Source organism: Lissotriton vulgaris, chromosome 3_1 (genome assembly GCF_964263255.1).
Source record: "Lissotriton vulgaris chromosome 3_1, aLisVul1.2, whole genome shotgun sequence".
Taxonomy (NCBI): domain Eukaryota; kingdom Metazoa; phylum Chordata; class Amphibia; order Caudata; family Salamandridae; genus Lissotriton; species Lissotriton vulgaris.
In genome coordinates, this window is record NC_141689.1 from 1,578,581,937 (window position 1) to 1,578,595,455 (window position 13,519).

The 13,519-nt window shown below is 43.5% G+C and overlaps 1 protein-coding gene across 2 annotated transcripts in view; it reads left to right on the top strand.

Moving 5' to 3' along the window:
- PLPPR1 (phospholipid phosphatase related 1) overlaps positions 1-13,519 on the top strand; it is a 641,269-nt gene that overhangs the window by 595,517 nt on the left and 32,233 nt on the right. For both annotated transcript variants that reach the window (XM_086962070.1, XM_086962071.1), the window contains exon 7: positions 11,122-11,298. In XM_086962070.1, the coding sequence (XP_086818196.1) occupies positions 11,122-11,298 (177 nt within the window). The remainder of the gene's footprint in view (positions 1-11,121; positions 11,299-13,519) is intronic.

Genomic DNA, 13,519 nt, shown 5'->3' on the forward strand with positions numbered 1-13,519 from the left:
CCATAATCGGGGAGTTACATGGACTACCCACGATCTCCTTCAGTATTCCCTGTTTAATCATGGATTCGATCACAGGCTTTATTCCTGCAATCGTCTCCGGTGTCAACTTATATTGTGGTGTCCTCGGATACTCAGCATTGGGTCTTACCAGGATCTTTACCGGTTCTACCCCTTTGATCAATCCTATTTCTTCCCCGGTAAAATCCCACACCTCAGCTGACACTTTCTCCCTCAAATCCTGTGGAAGCTCCTCCACTGTTAAGGTAGGATATAGTTCCACACATTCCTGCAAGTTTACAACTTTAAAGTCGGCATCCTCATCGTTAGTCTGCACTTCGACTCCTTCAGGTGTGCAATGTATTGTGCAGTTCAGTTTACACAACAGATCTCTTCCTAGCAAACACACAGGACTAGAATCACAGATCACAAACTGATGTTCGTCACTGTAATTCCCTATCTTTACTGACACTGGTTCCGTCAGAGGATTCGTCATCCTCTTGTTTGCGACTCCTACCACCTGAATCGTTTCTCCCGATATTGGCAGACCTGGGACTACCGCTGATCTCAACGTGGATCGAGTGGCCCCCGTATCCACCAAAAAGGTTGTAGGACATCCAGCCACTTCAGCCTCTACGTATGGCCCTCTCTGATCTACCTCCAGGGCTGCTCCTAGAGTACAGTCTTCTTCCCTATTCACTCGTTGCCCTGTAAGAGGATCAACGTAGTAGCATTCTTCTCCTCCTACAAACAATGGCATTTGTCTATAGGTTTTCCCTCCATTTGCAATGCGAGTCGGTTGAGGAAACGGGGCTCGAGGAGTCTGAGTCCCCCCTTTGATAAACTTTCCCTTCGGGACTGTCACTCCCTTAACCACGTTGTTCTGTACCTCTTCCTCCTCCTGTTCTAATTCCCCTGTCTCAACATTGTAAGGACACTCGCGTCGCCAATGTCCCACCTCATTACACTGATGGCACCTCGTTGTCTTTTTCAGTGTCGCAATATCCATTCTCGGTCTCGGTCTTTCTTCCTCATCTCTGCTTTGATTATTCTGTTTCTTTGCTTGTGTTGCTGTTCCCTGTTGCCGCTGTCCACCCTTTCCAGCTGCTTGCATCTGTACCAACATCAGCTTTTCCTTAAGCTTCTTTGCCTTTGAATCTATCTCATCGCTACAGTACCTTGCATACCTCAGAATTTCATCTAAAGGTTTGTTCTGCCAACAGATCAAATGCTGTTGAATCATTAGGCTTATGTCTGGTCTCAATCCGAGAACAAACTTCGACACAAACTGTCCTATGTCTTTAGGATCCATTACGTCTAATCCACTGTACTGCTTGAATGCTTTCAGTAACCTCTCATAGAACTCGTGAACTGTCTCTTTAGGCTCCTGAGTCGTTCGATCTATCTTAACCCAATCTATGTCTTGCACCGGCACTTTCTCTTTTAGCCATGTTATTACTCTCTCGTATTTTTCCATGACTCTATCTGATGGACCATTTGTCCGGGTATCTCTCGGAGGCTCACAAGTGGGCCATTCAATACTAAGTTTGCATGCCGTCCACAAATCTCCGGGTACTACGATATCGAACAGTGTGTTCAAATCGATCCACAGCACCTTAGAGATCTTCACGAATCTCTCTACCTGCTTGTACCACTCTACGGGATTTTCTCTAAGCTTTGGGAAGGAATTAGTGAATGCCGCTAAATCCCCCCTACTCCAGGGTACATGAACGTAGTTTCCGTTCGCGATTTCTCGCAAAGGGAAAGCTTCCATTCGCATTAGGTCTGTATCCTGGGACTTCACAAGTGCACTCCTTCTGACAGATCCCTTCTTGGACCATTTTTCCTCCCATCTATCCAGATCTCTCCATATCCTAATACACATTACCAATTCCCTTATGTGTACTCTTAGCCCAATCGTTCTGCGCTCATCTAGATCTCGATCCGTGCAATTCAGCCTATGGTTGGCCTGTAAAGCCTTAGTTCGTGATATGTCTATCATGTACTTTTCTGCCAATTCAGATAACTTCTCATGAGCTGCTCTCGCTTTCCGAGTAACGTCTTTAGATAAAAACAGTATCTCATCTGGTGCGTACAGCTCTAACCTCTCGATTGCCACTGTGCCGTCAATTATTTCATCTAAGTCTGATTTTAAACTCATTACATCAATCGGTCTTGCTTTTATTTCAGCTCTCAGTATGTCAGTCCTAGGTTGATCGCTCACGCCCCTCTCACCTCCACTATGCGCCCTACGCCTAAACACAGGTGAGTTATGAGGAGTTTTTCTTCTATCTCTTTGTTCCCACCTCTCTAGATCCCAAGCTTTTCCATCTTCCCTTGGGGTATGGTGGAACAATGCTCCATTCCCCATCACTACATTCCGTCTTTTCGGCTCGGTTTCTCCAGATACGAGATAGGATCCTCCGTGCTGTTCTAAACCACTGTAACTCTCTTGCTGTCTGGTGTCGCTCAACAAACGATAAGGACCTTCATGGCCCTCCATGCTCCCGCGATCTCGTTCGTGATCACCGGATGTATGGCGAGACGTTTCGCGACTCCCTATATTCTCATGACTTCGTTCTTGATCACCGGACGCATGGCGAGACCCTTCGCGACTCTCCATGTTCCCGGGATTCCGTCCGTAATCACCGGAGGCATGTCGAGACGTTTCACGACTCTCCATGTTCCCGTGATTCCAATGTTGCACATTTTCATCCGGGGTATGGTGAGTGCATCTGAAAGTATTTCGGTACTCCTGCGTCCTTCGTTCTCCCTCACTAAAGGTGACGCGAGGCACTTCGCCACACCCTGCACTCCTGTCGTTACACATTTGCCTATTGCCACTAGTAGTAGGGCAAGTATCTCCCCTGCTTCCTTGACTCCCTCTCTCCCACTCCGGGCTGCTTTCGCCAGCTCCACAATGAGAGAGGATCTTGTTATCCTGGTCTCTCCACTCTGCTCCTGTTTCTAAACTTTTATTCCGAGCCTCTTCGGCAGTATCCCATTCTTTCAGGTATTCCCTTAATTCCTTATAGGATTTCGGTTTAGGTCCCCTCAAATCCATTGATCCTCTTTGACCCCCTTGTTCTATCCAGGGACCCGTTGCGGAATCTAATGGGGTACTCCGACTCACTGGTGCTAGTATCTGCCTCTGAGGATTTATCGTTCTGTTCCTATTCTCCGTCTCTGCCCTTTCCCTGTCCCATCGTGCCTGCTCCTCCTGCTGGACCCCTTCTGGGTTGTAGATTGACACAATAGGGCCTATGGTAACAGGTACTTGTAGAGCGTCTGGCATTTGGTACGACCTTGCATGTTGCGTTTCTGGCACCTTCTGGACCACGAATCTTCCCACTACTCTCTGTTCGGAACTAGATTGAGGTATTTCCTCACTCTTGTTGGAATCCCACTCTGTTACTGGGATCGATTTATATTCCCCCCACCTAGCTCCGTCCCCTTGCTGTAGTACGGGACTTGCGGTTTCGCTGTTGTACGGAGGTGGTCTATCTGTTAATAGCCTCTCTATCAGATCCTCCTCCGTCTCGCTTTCCTCATCTTCCTCTAGAGGTTTCTTTTCTCCCGTGGCTTCTATCATTGTGAACAGTTTGTCCGCTTCTATCTTTTGCACTCTCCACTTCTTAGCTTCCTCATCCCATTTGGCATCCTGTACTGCCTTTACTGATCCTTCTCACTCTTTCTTGGCGCCTCTTTAAATTTCTTTCGTGTGCCGCTCTAAACCATGCACTAAGGGCTTCGAACTGTGTTGGCCTCGGTAGAGGTCTCGTTGCAAGCATTACCGCTTTCAGTTGGTTCAACACGTCTAGCTTAAATGTTCCAAATCTTGGAAACGTCAGTTCCTTATTCCCTTCTGTTAGCCTATTCCACTCGGAGATCCATAGTATCGAGTGTAAGCCTACATTTACTGCCATATGATAAGCTGGTGTGCCTTCTGGTGGAGCTTCTTCTCCGGCATATAAGTTTCTTCTATTCCTCCTAAAGATTGCTCTTAAACTCTTAAAACACTTCATTTTTGATAATCTATGATTTTCTCTTATTAATTTTCTTCCTTGTTTACGTCCTGATGACAAACCACCAATCCCTATGCGACTCTTGCTAATCAGCCTATCCCAGTGCGGTTCTACGCCAACCGACCAATCTCAGCGCGGCTCTACGCTGACGTCACTCGTCCCTTCTGCAGCAGTTCCCCTCCTTTCTCAACTCGTCTCGCGATCTTGCATGCGTTTCATTCATACACCGAAAAATGACTACTTCCGTACAAGCGATCACTTTTCTCTGACTGTACGGCCACAGTCTAACTGTAATTGTCACCTCAACTGGCGAAACGTCTTCCCTCTGACGGTCAGACGCTTGCCTCAACTGATAGGTTACTTACACACAGTAAACGTACGACCAGCGTCCGTTACTCATACACTCACTCAAACGCTCCCCCTATCATCGGTCTGCGGGCGATCAATGGTACCTCATGACCCCCTTTAAATGGTAGACAAATTACTCTGGGTGTTCGATACACCCGAACCACTTAAGTCCTTCTCTGGAGCTTAAGATTTCATCCGGTTGCGCGCGCTCACAACCTTCCCTCAATCACACTACAGGCATTCAACTCCGCTTGACATTACAACACAAGTACAACATAAAACACCGCAATCTTACAACGCATGACCCTTATACTCACTCTCGACCGACTCTGCTGCTTTTCTCTTGACGCGCCGTCAGCACCGTCTTCGGCTGCGATTCTTCTTCTGGTCGTCGATGACTAGGGACCTTGGGGTAAACTAAACCTGACCTAGGTTGTCTTCCTCAAGAAGAAAACCATCTTTCTCTGCTACCAACTGCGGGGAATGAGATTTTAATATCCTTTATGATCAATTTGATAACTTATCTCATTCGACAATTTTGGATCGATTGGTTTCTGTCATTGAGTAAAAGACAAACCCCGCATTGGTTAGATAAACCCCATCAACTGACGCCACTCTGAAGAACCACTTACAACTGATAAAGTTTAAAAGGTTTAATATAAAATTAAGAAAAGTTGCAAATACAATCCTCTCAGGATCAAATTCAACAAATATACAGGAACTAGAAGGAACATATATTCCCTAAAGAACCTCAGTCTACAAACGAATACAATTAAAGTCAGTTCCAGAATCAACAAATTAAAAAGAACATCGATATGAAGTGGTTCTTCTGCGTCATCTACAGAAAGAGAAAAATAATCAAGTTAAATCTGTCCCTACTCTATACTAAGTGACATCCCTACTTCGCAAGTTCCTTTCCTAAAAAGGTGTCAGCAGTTTGACTCCCAAAGAAGTTCAAACTCTCTTAACCTCTAAAGGTAACTTAAGTTTAAGAAGCAGTACCCTCTCTGCCTACCCATCCGCTCTCTAAGGGTCCTCGGCCTACTGCTCTCTTGCGCTCTGATCTCTCTCAGCGCATCTGCTCAAGTCATCTGCTCTTTCTAACTTGCCTCTCGCTGTTCTCGCTGAGCTCTTGCTATCTTCTCCCCGGGGTGCTGTCCCTAAAATACACAATCACAGTGTGGGTGGAACGCCCCTTCGACGCCCACCACGGACTTTCCCCCATGATGTCATTTTCTCGCTCTTTCCATGGCTTCGTATCTTTGCGTCGTCCGTTAAGTTGACCTTTCTCCTTGGACGCCATCTTCGTCTTCTTGCTGGTGACTTCATTCAACTTTACCTTTGACACTTTCGGAGCAAAATCTATCACCTTATCAGAACTTTACTCTTTACGACTATGTATGTAACCTTCCTTGGTCCTGTGAATGGTCATTTCAAAACAAGACCCAAATTCCAAGCGTCTCCTCTCACATTTAGGCAATAAACTCCGTCCCGCATTGTCACCTTAAATCTAACAAGAACTAGACTCCTTGGCTCGCACGTTCACATCAAGCTATTCATGACTCCTGTGAGCCCACTAAATTACATACAGCAGACTACACTCCTGCGAACCCTTGGTCAGTCAGGTTAAAATCACAAATGACCTAAACTCTTCTAACATTCCTACAAACTCCTTCTACACAGTATAACCTTTTAACACACATTTATATGTGATCGCTTTTAGCAAAGCCTTGATTATACTTGAATACATTTTACATAGAGTATAAGCTACGTAAAGTATAACTTTTATATTCTCATTTGTCACCTCGATATATATGTTCTCTGCACATTTCTCCATGTTACATTTCTCGCCGTTTCTCCATTTAAAGTTACACACGTACATGAATTCTACTTTGCACGTTCTTCTGTTCGTAAGCATTTCTACACATTTCTACATTAGCCCACTACATATACGGGCCTTCTAAATCTAATGCATTTTCAAGAGTAAATACAGTTATGTTCCCTATATTACTTTGGTCACATCTGTTAACTTTATACTTATAAGTGTCAACTTCACGTTCGATATACATTTCATTCCTACGTTTATACGATATGCTTGTAAATATGACTCGGATATACGTTTTATTCAAATTGCGCTCTCTCAGTGGCTTGCTGGGGTCAGCAGACCATCAAGTCTGTGACTGCTTTTTAAATAAAGCTGATTTTGGGGTGGAAACGCAGCCCGTTTTCCTTAACGGAAAATGTGATGCATTTAAAAAGAAATATGAAAAGTTTCCTTTTCATTTTTTAAAAGTAGACCGTGTCCTTGGGAATTGTTGACTCCCTCATTTGCGCATGTTTTGAGACAACAGTCCCGGTCACAAAACATTCCCACATACCAGTGCGACTCGATATTAACCTGTCCCTTACTTATAGCGACGTGCAAACCCTACAAAATAGGGTCGGCCCATGCCAAAAAGCATTTTTCCGGTAAAATGCTTCTTACATATGGCCCCAAGATTTTAACTGGGCACTGCATTTTTTTAAAATTTGTAGTCTTGCCCAATATCTCCTTTGTTTAAATGTTATTGCATTCTGTTTTCAGCTCGGTATCTGTGTTTACCTAGCTTGATAAATACAATTTGCTGAGCCACATCTAAATTAGCGCGCAAAAGGAGTTATGTTTCACCGGAATATAACTCCTGTTATATAATTATTATCTGCATATTGTATGATTCCCCACTACCTGCAGACATTTCCCAGTGTTTACATAGATCTGCGCAGCTTTTATTCAGAACCTTTTCTTCTTGGCAGCTTCTGGGCCGATGATTGTGTCACCCAGAGACTATTCCATTACAATTTGTCAAAGCTCGGGCATGGTGGAGCAAGAGCACCCTCTAGCGAAATGTCGTTGCATTCTTAAAGAGGAGTGCGTCATTGCATGAGAACTACATATAAAACGGCAATGTGCTTCTGGAGAGCCTCATCCTTAGTGATGGCGAATTAAATATAGGATTAATTATATAAACTGATGCTTCATGTCCACTCTGCATATTATTCGGGAAACCTTGTTCTTATAATCTGTTTACTATCATACTGAGCACAATAAGATATGAAAATACATTTACAACTAATACATTTTTTAGTTTCTGACAAATGACAGCTCGTGTCTGACGAGGGCGAAGAATAATAAGAGTAAATGCAGACGAATAAGAAAAACAAAAAGCAAATAATTAAAAGAAAATTAATCTGCAGATCCGTACAATTCTAAAAGTAGCTCCTTGGTGTATGTAATTTGAGTTTGTACTTATCTAGGACGGAAATAAGCATTCAGCAATGGCACTTCCGTCAGCTGCCTTTCCCAGGTCTGCTTTTGTACTACTCTAAGAAACTTTGTAGGGGTTTACTGCCATCACTGCAATGTAGGGCGGTATGGAGACAGATTTAGTTGTTTTCCAAACTTTAGTCATGTTTTTTTTCTAATATTAAAGCTAATGGGGCTATGTATCTCTCACCGTCATGAAGTTCACCTTTGGGTGTAGTTTTCCATATCCTGGGGAGGTTTGTATGACCAGTAGCGAGGGAATGCTGCTGGGCGGTGACGCAGGCGGGGGAGGGGCAGGGTGGGGGTTAGTAAACTCCGGATTATGGCCGAACGAAGGTAAGTATACAAATAAATAAAACTAATTTTGTTGCGCGCGCTGCATCGCCAAATGCTTTTTTGTTGTCTCTTTTATTGGATATGTGAGGGGCACCTGCAGGAGCATTTACGGCATGGGTTTCCCTCGGACAACGGAGATTCTAAATGGGTTGTGCGTGGGGGACTAAAAAAAGCCTCTGGCAGGCAACCACAACTGAAAGTGAGATTTCCTGTGTGTCCTCCTTTGGTACTTGTGCTCTGATGATTACTTCTGGGGTCCTTTGTCTGAGGATTAGTGCAAGGTGGCCAGAGACCAAGGGATTTCTTCAATGGAGAAAGCAATGCCTCTCTGAATAAGGAACGCGAGCACTTTGACGGGGGGAACAATGCTCGCCCAGGAGTCTCAAATAGGAGTGAGAGATAAGGAGGGCACCCTTATGGGACCAGAGATGTGCTGTGTGCATCTGGGATTGGCTTCTTCTGTCCATCTCTTGCTTTATTGGGGGGGACCTAAGTGTTCCTTCCCTATTGGCCTAGGTTTGCAGAATAATCTGCATTTATACCTTGTTTTTCTCCTATGCTTGGTGTGGCTATGGATGGAAAGGGGAGGAAGCATTCTCCTTGTCCCTCATCGGAGGATGAGGAGGGGGAAGTGTCTGAGCAGCATTCCAGTCACTGTCCTGATGCGGATGACAGATTGATCGCCAAACAAGTACAGGCCATGATTGATGAGGCGGTGGATGTTTCTTCAGATTTGGACATTGATTCCTGGTTCCTCTGGGGAAAAATGTATTTCCCGAGGGTAATTAAGGGCCATCCTTTAGCAGATTCGAGACAATTTGGGGTTCGATCCTCCCCATGTTGAGGAAAATGGTTTCTTTCCTCATTTTGCCAAGGCAGCTACAGTGACTCTTTCGTTTCTTCCCAAAATGAAGGCTGCCATTTTTAGGGGTCGGAAGGAGCCAGATCAATTTCAGATTCTGCAATTTATGTAGAAATCCTATCAAATGGAAGATGCAGAATCTGTGTTGCCCCAGAGAATTAAAGTGGACTCAATATTAGCTCATTTGCTGGGTAGGTCTTCTTTGAATCCTGATGACTCTCCACCCTTGGACTGTACCGACAAAGGTTGATGCCAGCTTGAAACGATGCTTTGTGGCTGCTAACCTGGCACTTTGTGCAGCCTTCTATGCTACATTCACCTTGCAATCCTTGGTAAAGAATTGTGAGTCCTCAGCTGAACTGATGTAAGAGGGAGTAGACGTATTGGACATCCTGGTTCACATAGAACAGCAGGCAAAAGTTTTGATGGCCATTTTGGCCAATATCATTAGGGTGCCCTCTGTTGCTTCCAGCTCGGTGGTGATGGCCCACTGGCATGTTTGGCTCAGGGATTGGAAGACTGATTTTTCAGAGAAGTCGCCCCTGGTGAAGCTTCCATTTGATGGTAAAAAACTCTTTGGTGACCAGCTAGATGAAATAATGAGGAAATACTTCAAGGACAAGAAGCATTCCTGGTCTTACAAGTCCTCTTTTACTAGAACCTTTAAACGCTTTAAACCCGGGGTGTTTTCGTCCTGTGCTCAACCTAATAAGGCTCAACCATTGGATAAAGACTGCATTATTGCATGTTAACTTTGCAAGTCATCATTCATCTAGTTTCCGGGCAAGACGTCATGGCTACCATCGATTTGCAGGACTTTTACTTGCATGTTCCTATTCACCCCACACATCAAAAGTACCTCATTTCGAATTAAAGTCTGCTTTGCAGGTTTTTACGAAGGTTCTGGCTCCATAGATGGATTTTCTTCATCGACAGAGGATTTGTATCCAGCCCCACGAAGGTTCTGGCTCCATAGATGGATCTTCTTCATCGACAGAGGATTTATATCCAGCCCCATCTGAATGATTTGTTTGGTTTCAGGGGGTTCATCTGGTCAGGCAATAGATCAGGTCTGCCAGGCTATCAAAGTGTTAACATCTCATGGGTTTCTGATCAACTCCCAGTAATCACAGTTAATTCCGGCACAGAATTGTGTCTTCATCGGAGCCAGGTTTCGCACAGACAAAGGGTGGTTACTCTTCTAGACAACACAGTAAAGAAGATGCAGTCCCATATTTTGGCCCATCTGAGCTCACCTCAGCAGATCCCCCAAATGATCTCTCTGACTCAGAACTCTCCCTCCTTGCCCTTTTACTCACCATTGCTATCAAAGTAATACTGATCGATTGAAAATCTAGCAAAAACATTTCTGGTGGGCCTGGGTTACCTATCTAAGAAGCACACACACAATCCAATCTAGTAACAAAGGTTGCCCTGTAAACTCCCAATGCATTTGGGATACACTTCATCTCTTTATCCCCAATGGAAAATCCTCCAACTCCCTCCCTGACCACAGGTTCTCCCCTCGTCAGCACTACTTAGGTTTTTAATACATCTCCTACTGAAACACAGACCACCACCTCTCCACCCTTTTCCTATTCCTTTACCCCTCCCCCTTAGATATATTACCAGACACACTTGCAGTGATGTGTACAATTTGGATATATTTCTGCTTGCATTCCTCAAGACTCATCATATCCCCTACCACCTACTGCTACATACCCCCCATACATCAATGCTCTACCCTCATGCCACAATCTCTGGGTATGGGCTTCAGCGAATGGAATTCTACGAATTCTGTTGATGACATTCTTAAGTGTCACATTGATGTACACATCTTGCAATTGCTAATTATTTTATTTAACCTTTTTTTCTCCCACCCGTTTCCTTCTATATTGTTTTCTCCTTATTAAAATGCCAATTTTATAATATATGGCTCTTCTTAATATTACACCATGTACTTTAGACAGTATATAAACCTGTCTCATGAACATGCAAAACTGTTTGTTCTTTAATAGTGTCCTTTGTCTTAAGAACATTGTACTATACATTAGGTACTCTTGTATTCAAGTTACTGGATTTGAATATTGCGAATTGTAATAAGTACGACTTTAGAAAAATAACCAACAGTGATGTATTAATTATGTATTATTTCTTAGTTATATTTCTTAGTTATTTCTTAGTTATATTCAATTACTTTAAATGTATATTTACTCATTTGCTTTTTCTGTGTTTTCTTGCTGTTTTAGATGTATATTACAAGCACAATAAAAACAAAGAGCAGCAGACTGGCCAAGCCAGTGCTGTGCTTGGGGACCCTGTGCAGTGCATTCCTCACAGGACTAAACAGAGTGTCGGAGTACCGCAACCACTGCGTGGACGTCATTGGAGGCTTCATCCTCGGAAGTGCTGTGGCTTTGTTTCTGGTAAGCCAAGGTTTTTAATTTTTTTAATCTAGGAATCATTAAAAATAAGGAAGACTAATAGGATATAGGAGGAAACTAAACCATAGACTAACTGCATTGTAAGCATGCTTTTAGAAACCCAACTACTCAAGGCGCTTGTACCTCCTTTGGAAGCATTGGATGACCTCAGGTGTTAACACGACCTATGCAGGAATCAGTACAGAGATGGTCTAAAGGTGGTTGGAATCTTCAAACTGAATTTGTGTTTCTTCAGTTTTTCAATGACATTGCTCCCAAAAGACACATTTTACTTTTCTAGTTTCAGCTCCAACACTTTGTGTCAGATTCTGCCTCCAATTGTGTTCTCATAAAATTGCCTAGAACCAGAGGCTCCGGTCTTTGGGGAGCTTTGTTGCTTGTCTCGCCAATAGAACCTGAAAGATGATCTGGAACTTTTTACATCACTCTTTGGCAGAGGTGCCAAGTTCAGTTGCTGCAAAGCACTTCTTTATATGGCTTCCAGACACTTTTGACCCCAAAGTGAGGTTGTCCAGCAACATCAACAGCTATGCAGAGATCCCTCTTATGCCTGGGAATGGAGTGAGGAGTAGATCTCTTCTGTGGTGAATTACCAATAAATGACCTTTCTATCATTAGGGATTACTGTCACTGACTGTTCTCTTGCATGTCATGACATACTCCTGTTAACAGCGGTGTGTTGATGTTTCAATACTGGTTTCAAAAGGAGAGGGTACCCCACTTTCACCAGGGAACAGGGTAGAAAGACAGTTAGTCAAACGGGGGGATCCCTGGGATCTACTGGTCGAACGATAAATGTTAGCCTTTCCTGTTTTAAGAGGAAAAAGGTCACAAAGTGCAGAGGGTATTTGAACAATTATAAGAATAGTTTTCCACAAAGAAATAGGATCGTTAACAATCTATATTTATTAAAAAATTACAATCAATCACATAATAAAAACAAAGCAAGTTCATACAATTTTCACAAAACAATTTAAAATCCAAGTGAAAGGTACCTTGGAGGGATAAAAATCAACAGTGTTACACATACATGATATTACGGTAAGCGGAAAATGAAGACATAACTATAACATATTTTAAAAAAATATACAGCAAAATACATATAATTACAAAAAAAACCCTTGGTGCATATGTGGCTCACCAGATATCTTTGCCACTCAATAAAACCAGATCCAAAAAGCCTGGCCTAGTTCAATTACTGTAACGCTTTAGTGGAAGAATGAGATACCCATCTAAAGTTTTACCCGGCCCTAACTGGATTCTTTTGAACAAAGAAACAGTGCGTCGACGCGTTTCGATGCTGTACAGTTGATTTTGTGGCACCTTCCTCAGGACTTCTCTTTTCTGGGGTTTCAGAGAACGGATGATTATACCGTATCCTTAGGGTTGTGTGGGCGATGTACCGTGATGTGGTCTGCTTGTTATCGCACTGGGCTTTCTCAAATTTGGTTCCTTCGGCCTTCTTTCTCCTAGCTTTGGAGCTCCTTATCTTGGGGTCTCTTTTCTTCTCTCAATTGTCAGGAGTTCTCTCAAATGTCATGCATCTCAAATAGTTTTAAAACGTGCTTTGAACGGGCATATAAAGTTGTGGGTCTCTTCCAGAACCAGATATGTTCCGAATTTCGAAGTGGCCGTACTTCTGCCTCGTTCCTTCTCTTGCTGCTCTTGCAAGAGAAGGAACGAGGCAGAAGTACGGCCACTTCGAAATTCGGAACATATCTGGTTCTGGAAGAGACCCACAACTTTATATGCCCGTTCAAAGCACGTTTTAAAACTATTTGAGATGCATGAAATTTGAGAGAACTCCTGACAATTGAGAGAAGAAAAGAGACCCCAAGATAAGGAGCTCCAAAGCTAGGAGAAAGAAGGCCGAAGGAACCAAATTTGAGAAAGCCCAGTGCGATAACAAGCAGACCACATCACGGTACATCGCCCACACAACCCTAAGGATACGGTATAATCATCCGTTCTCTGAAACCCCAGAAAAGAGAAGTCCTGAGGAAGGTGCCACAAAATCAACTGTACAGCACCGAAACGCGTCGACGCACTGTTTCTTTGTTCAAAAGAATCCAGTTAGGGCCGGGTAAAACTTTAGATGGGTATCTCATTCTTCCACTAAAGCGTTACAGTAATTGAACTAGGCCAGGCTTTTTGGATCTGGTTTTATTGAGTGGCAAAGATATCTGGTGAGCCACATATGCAC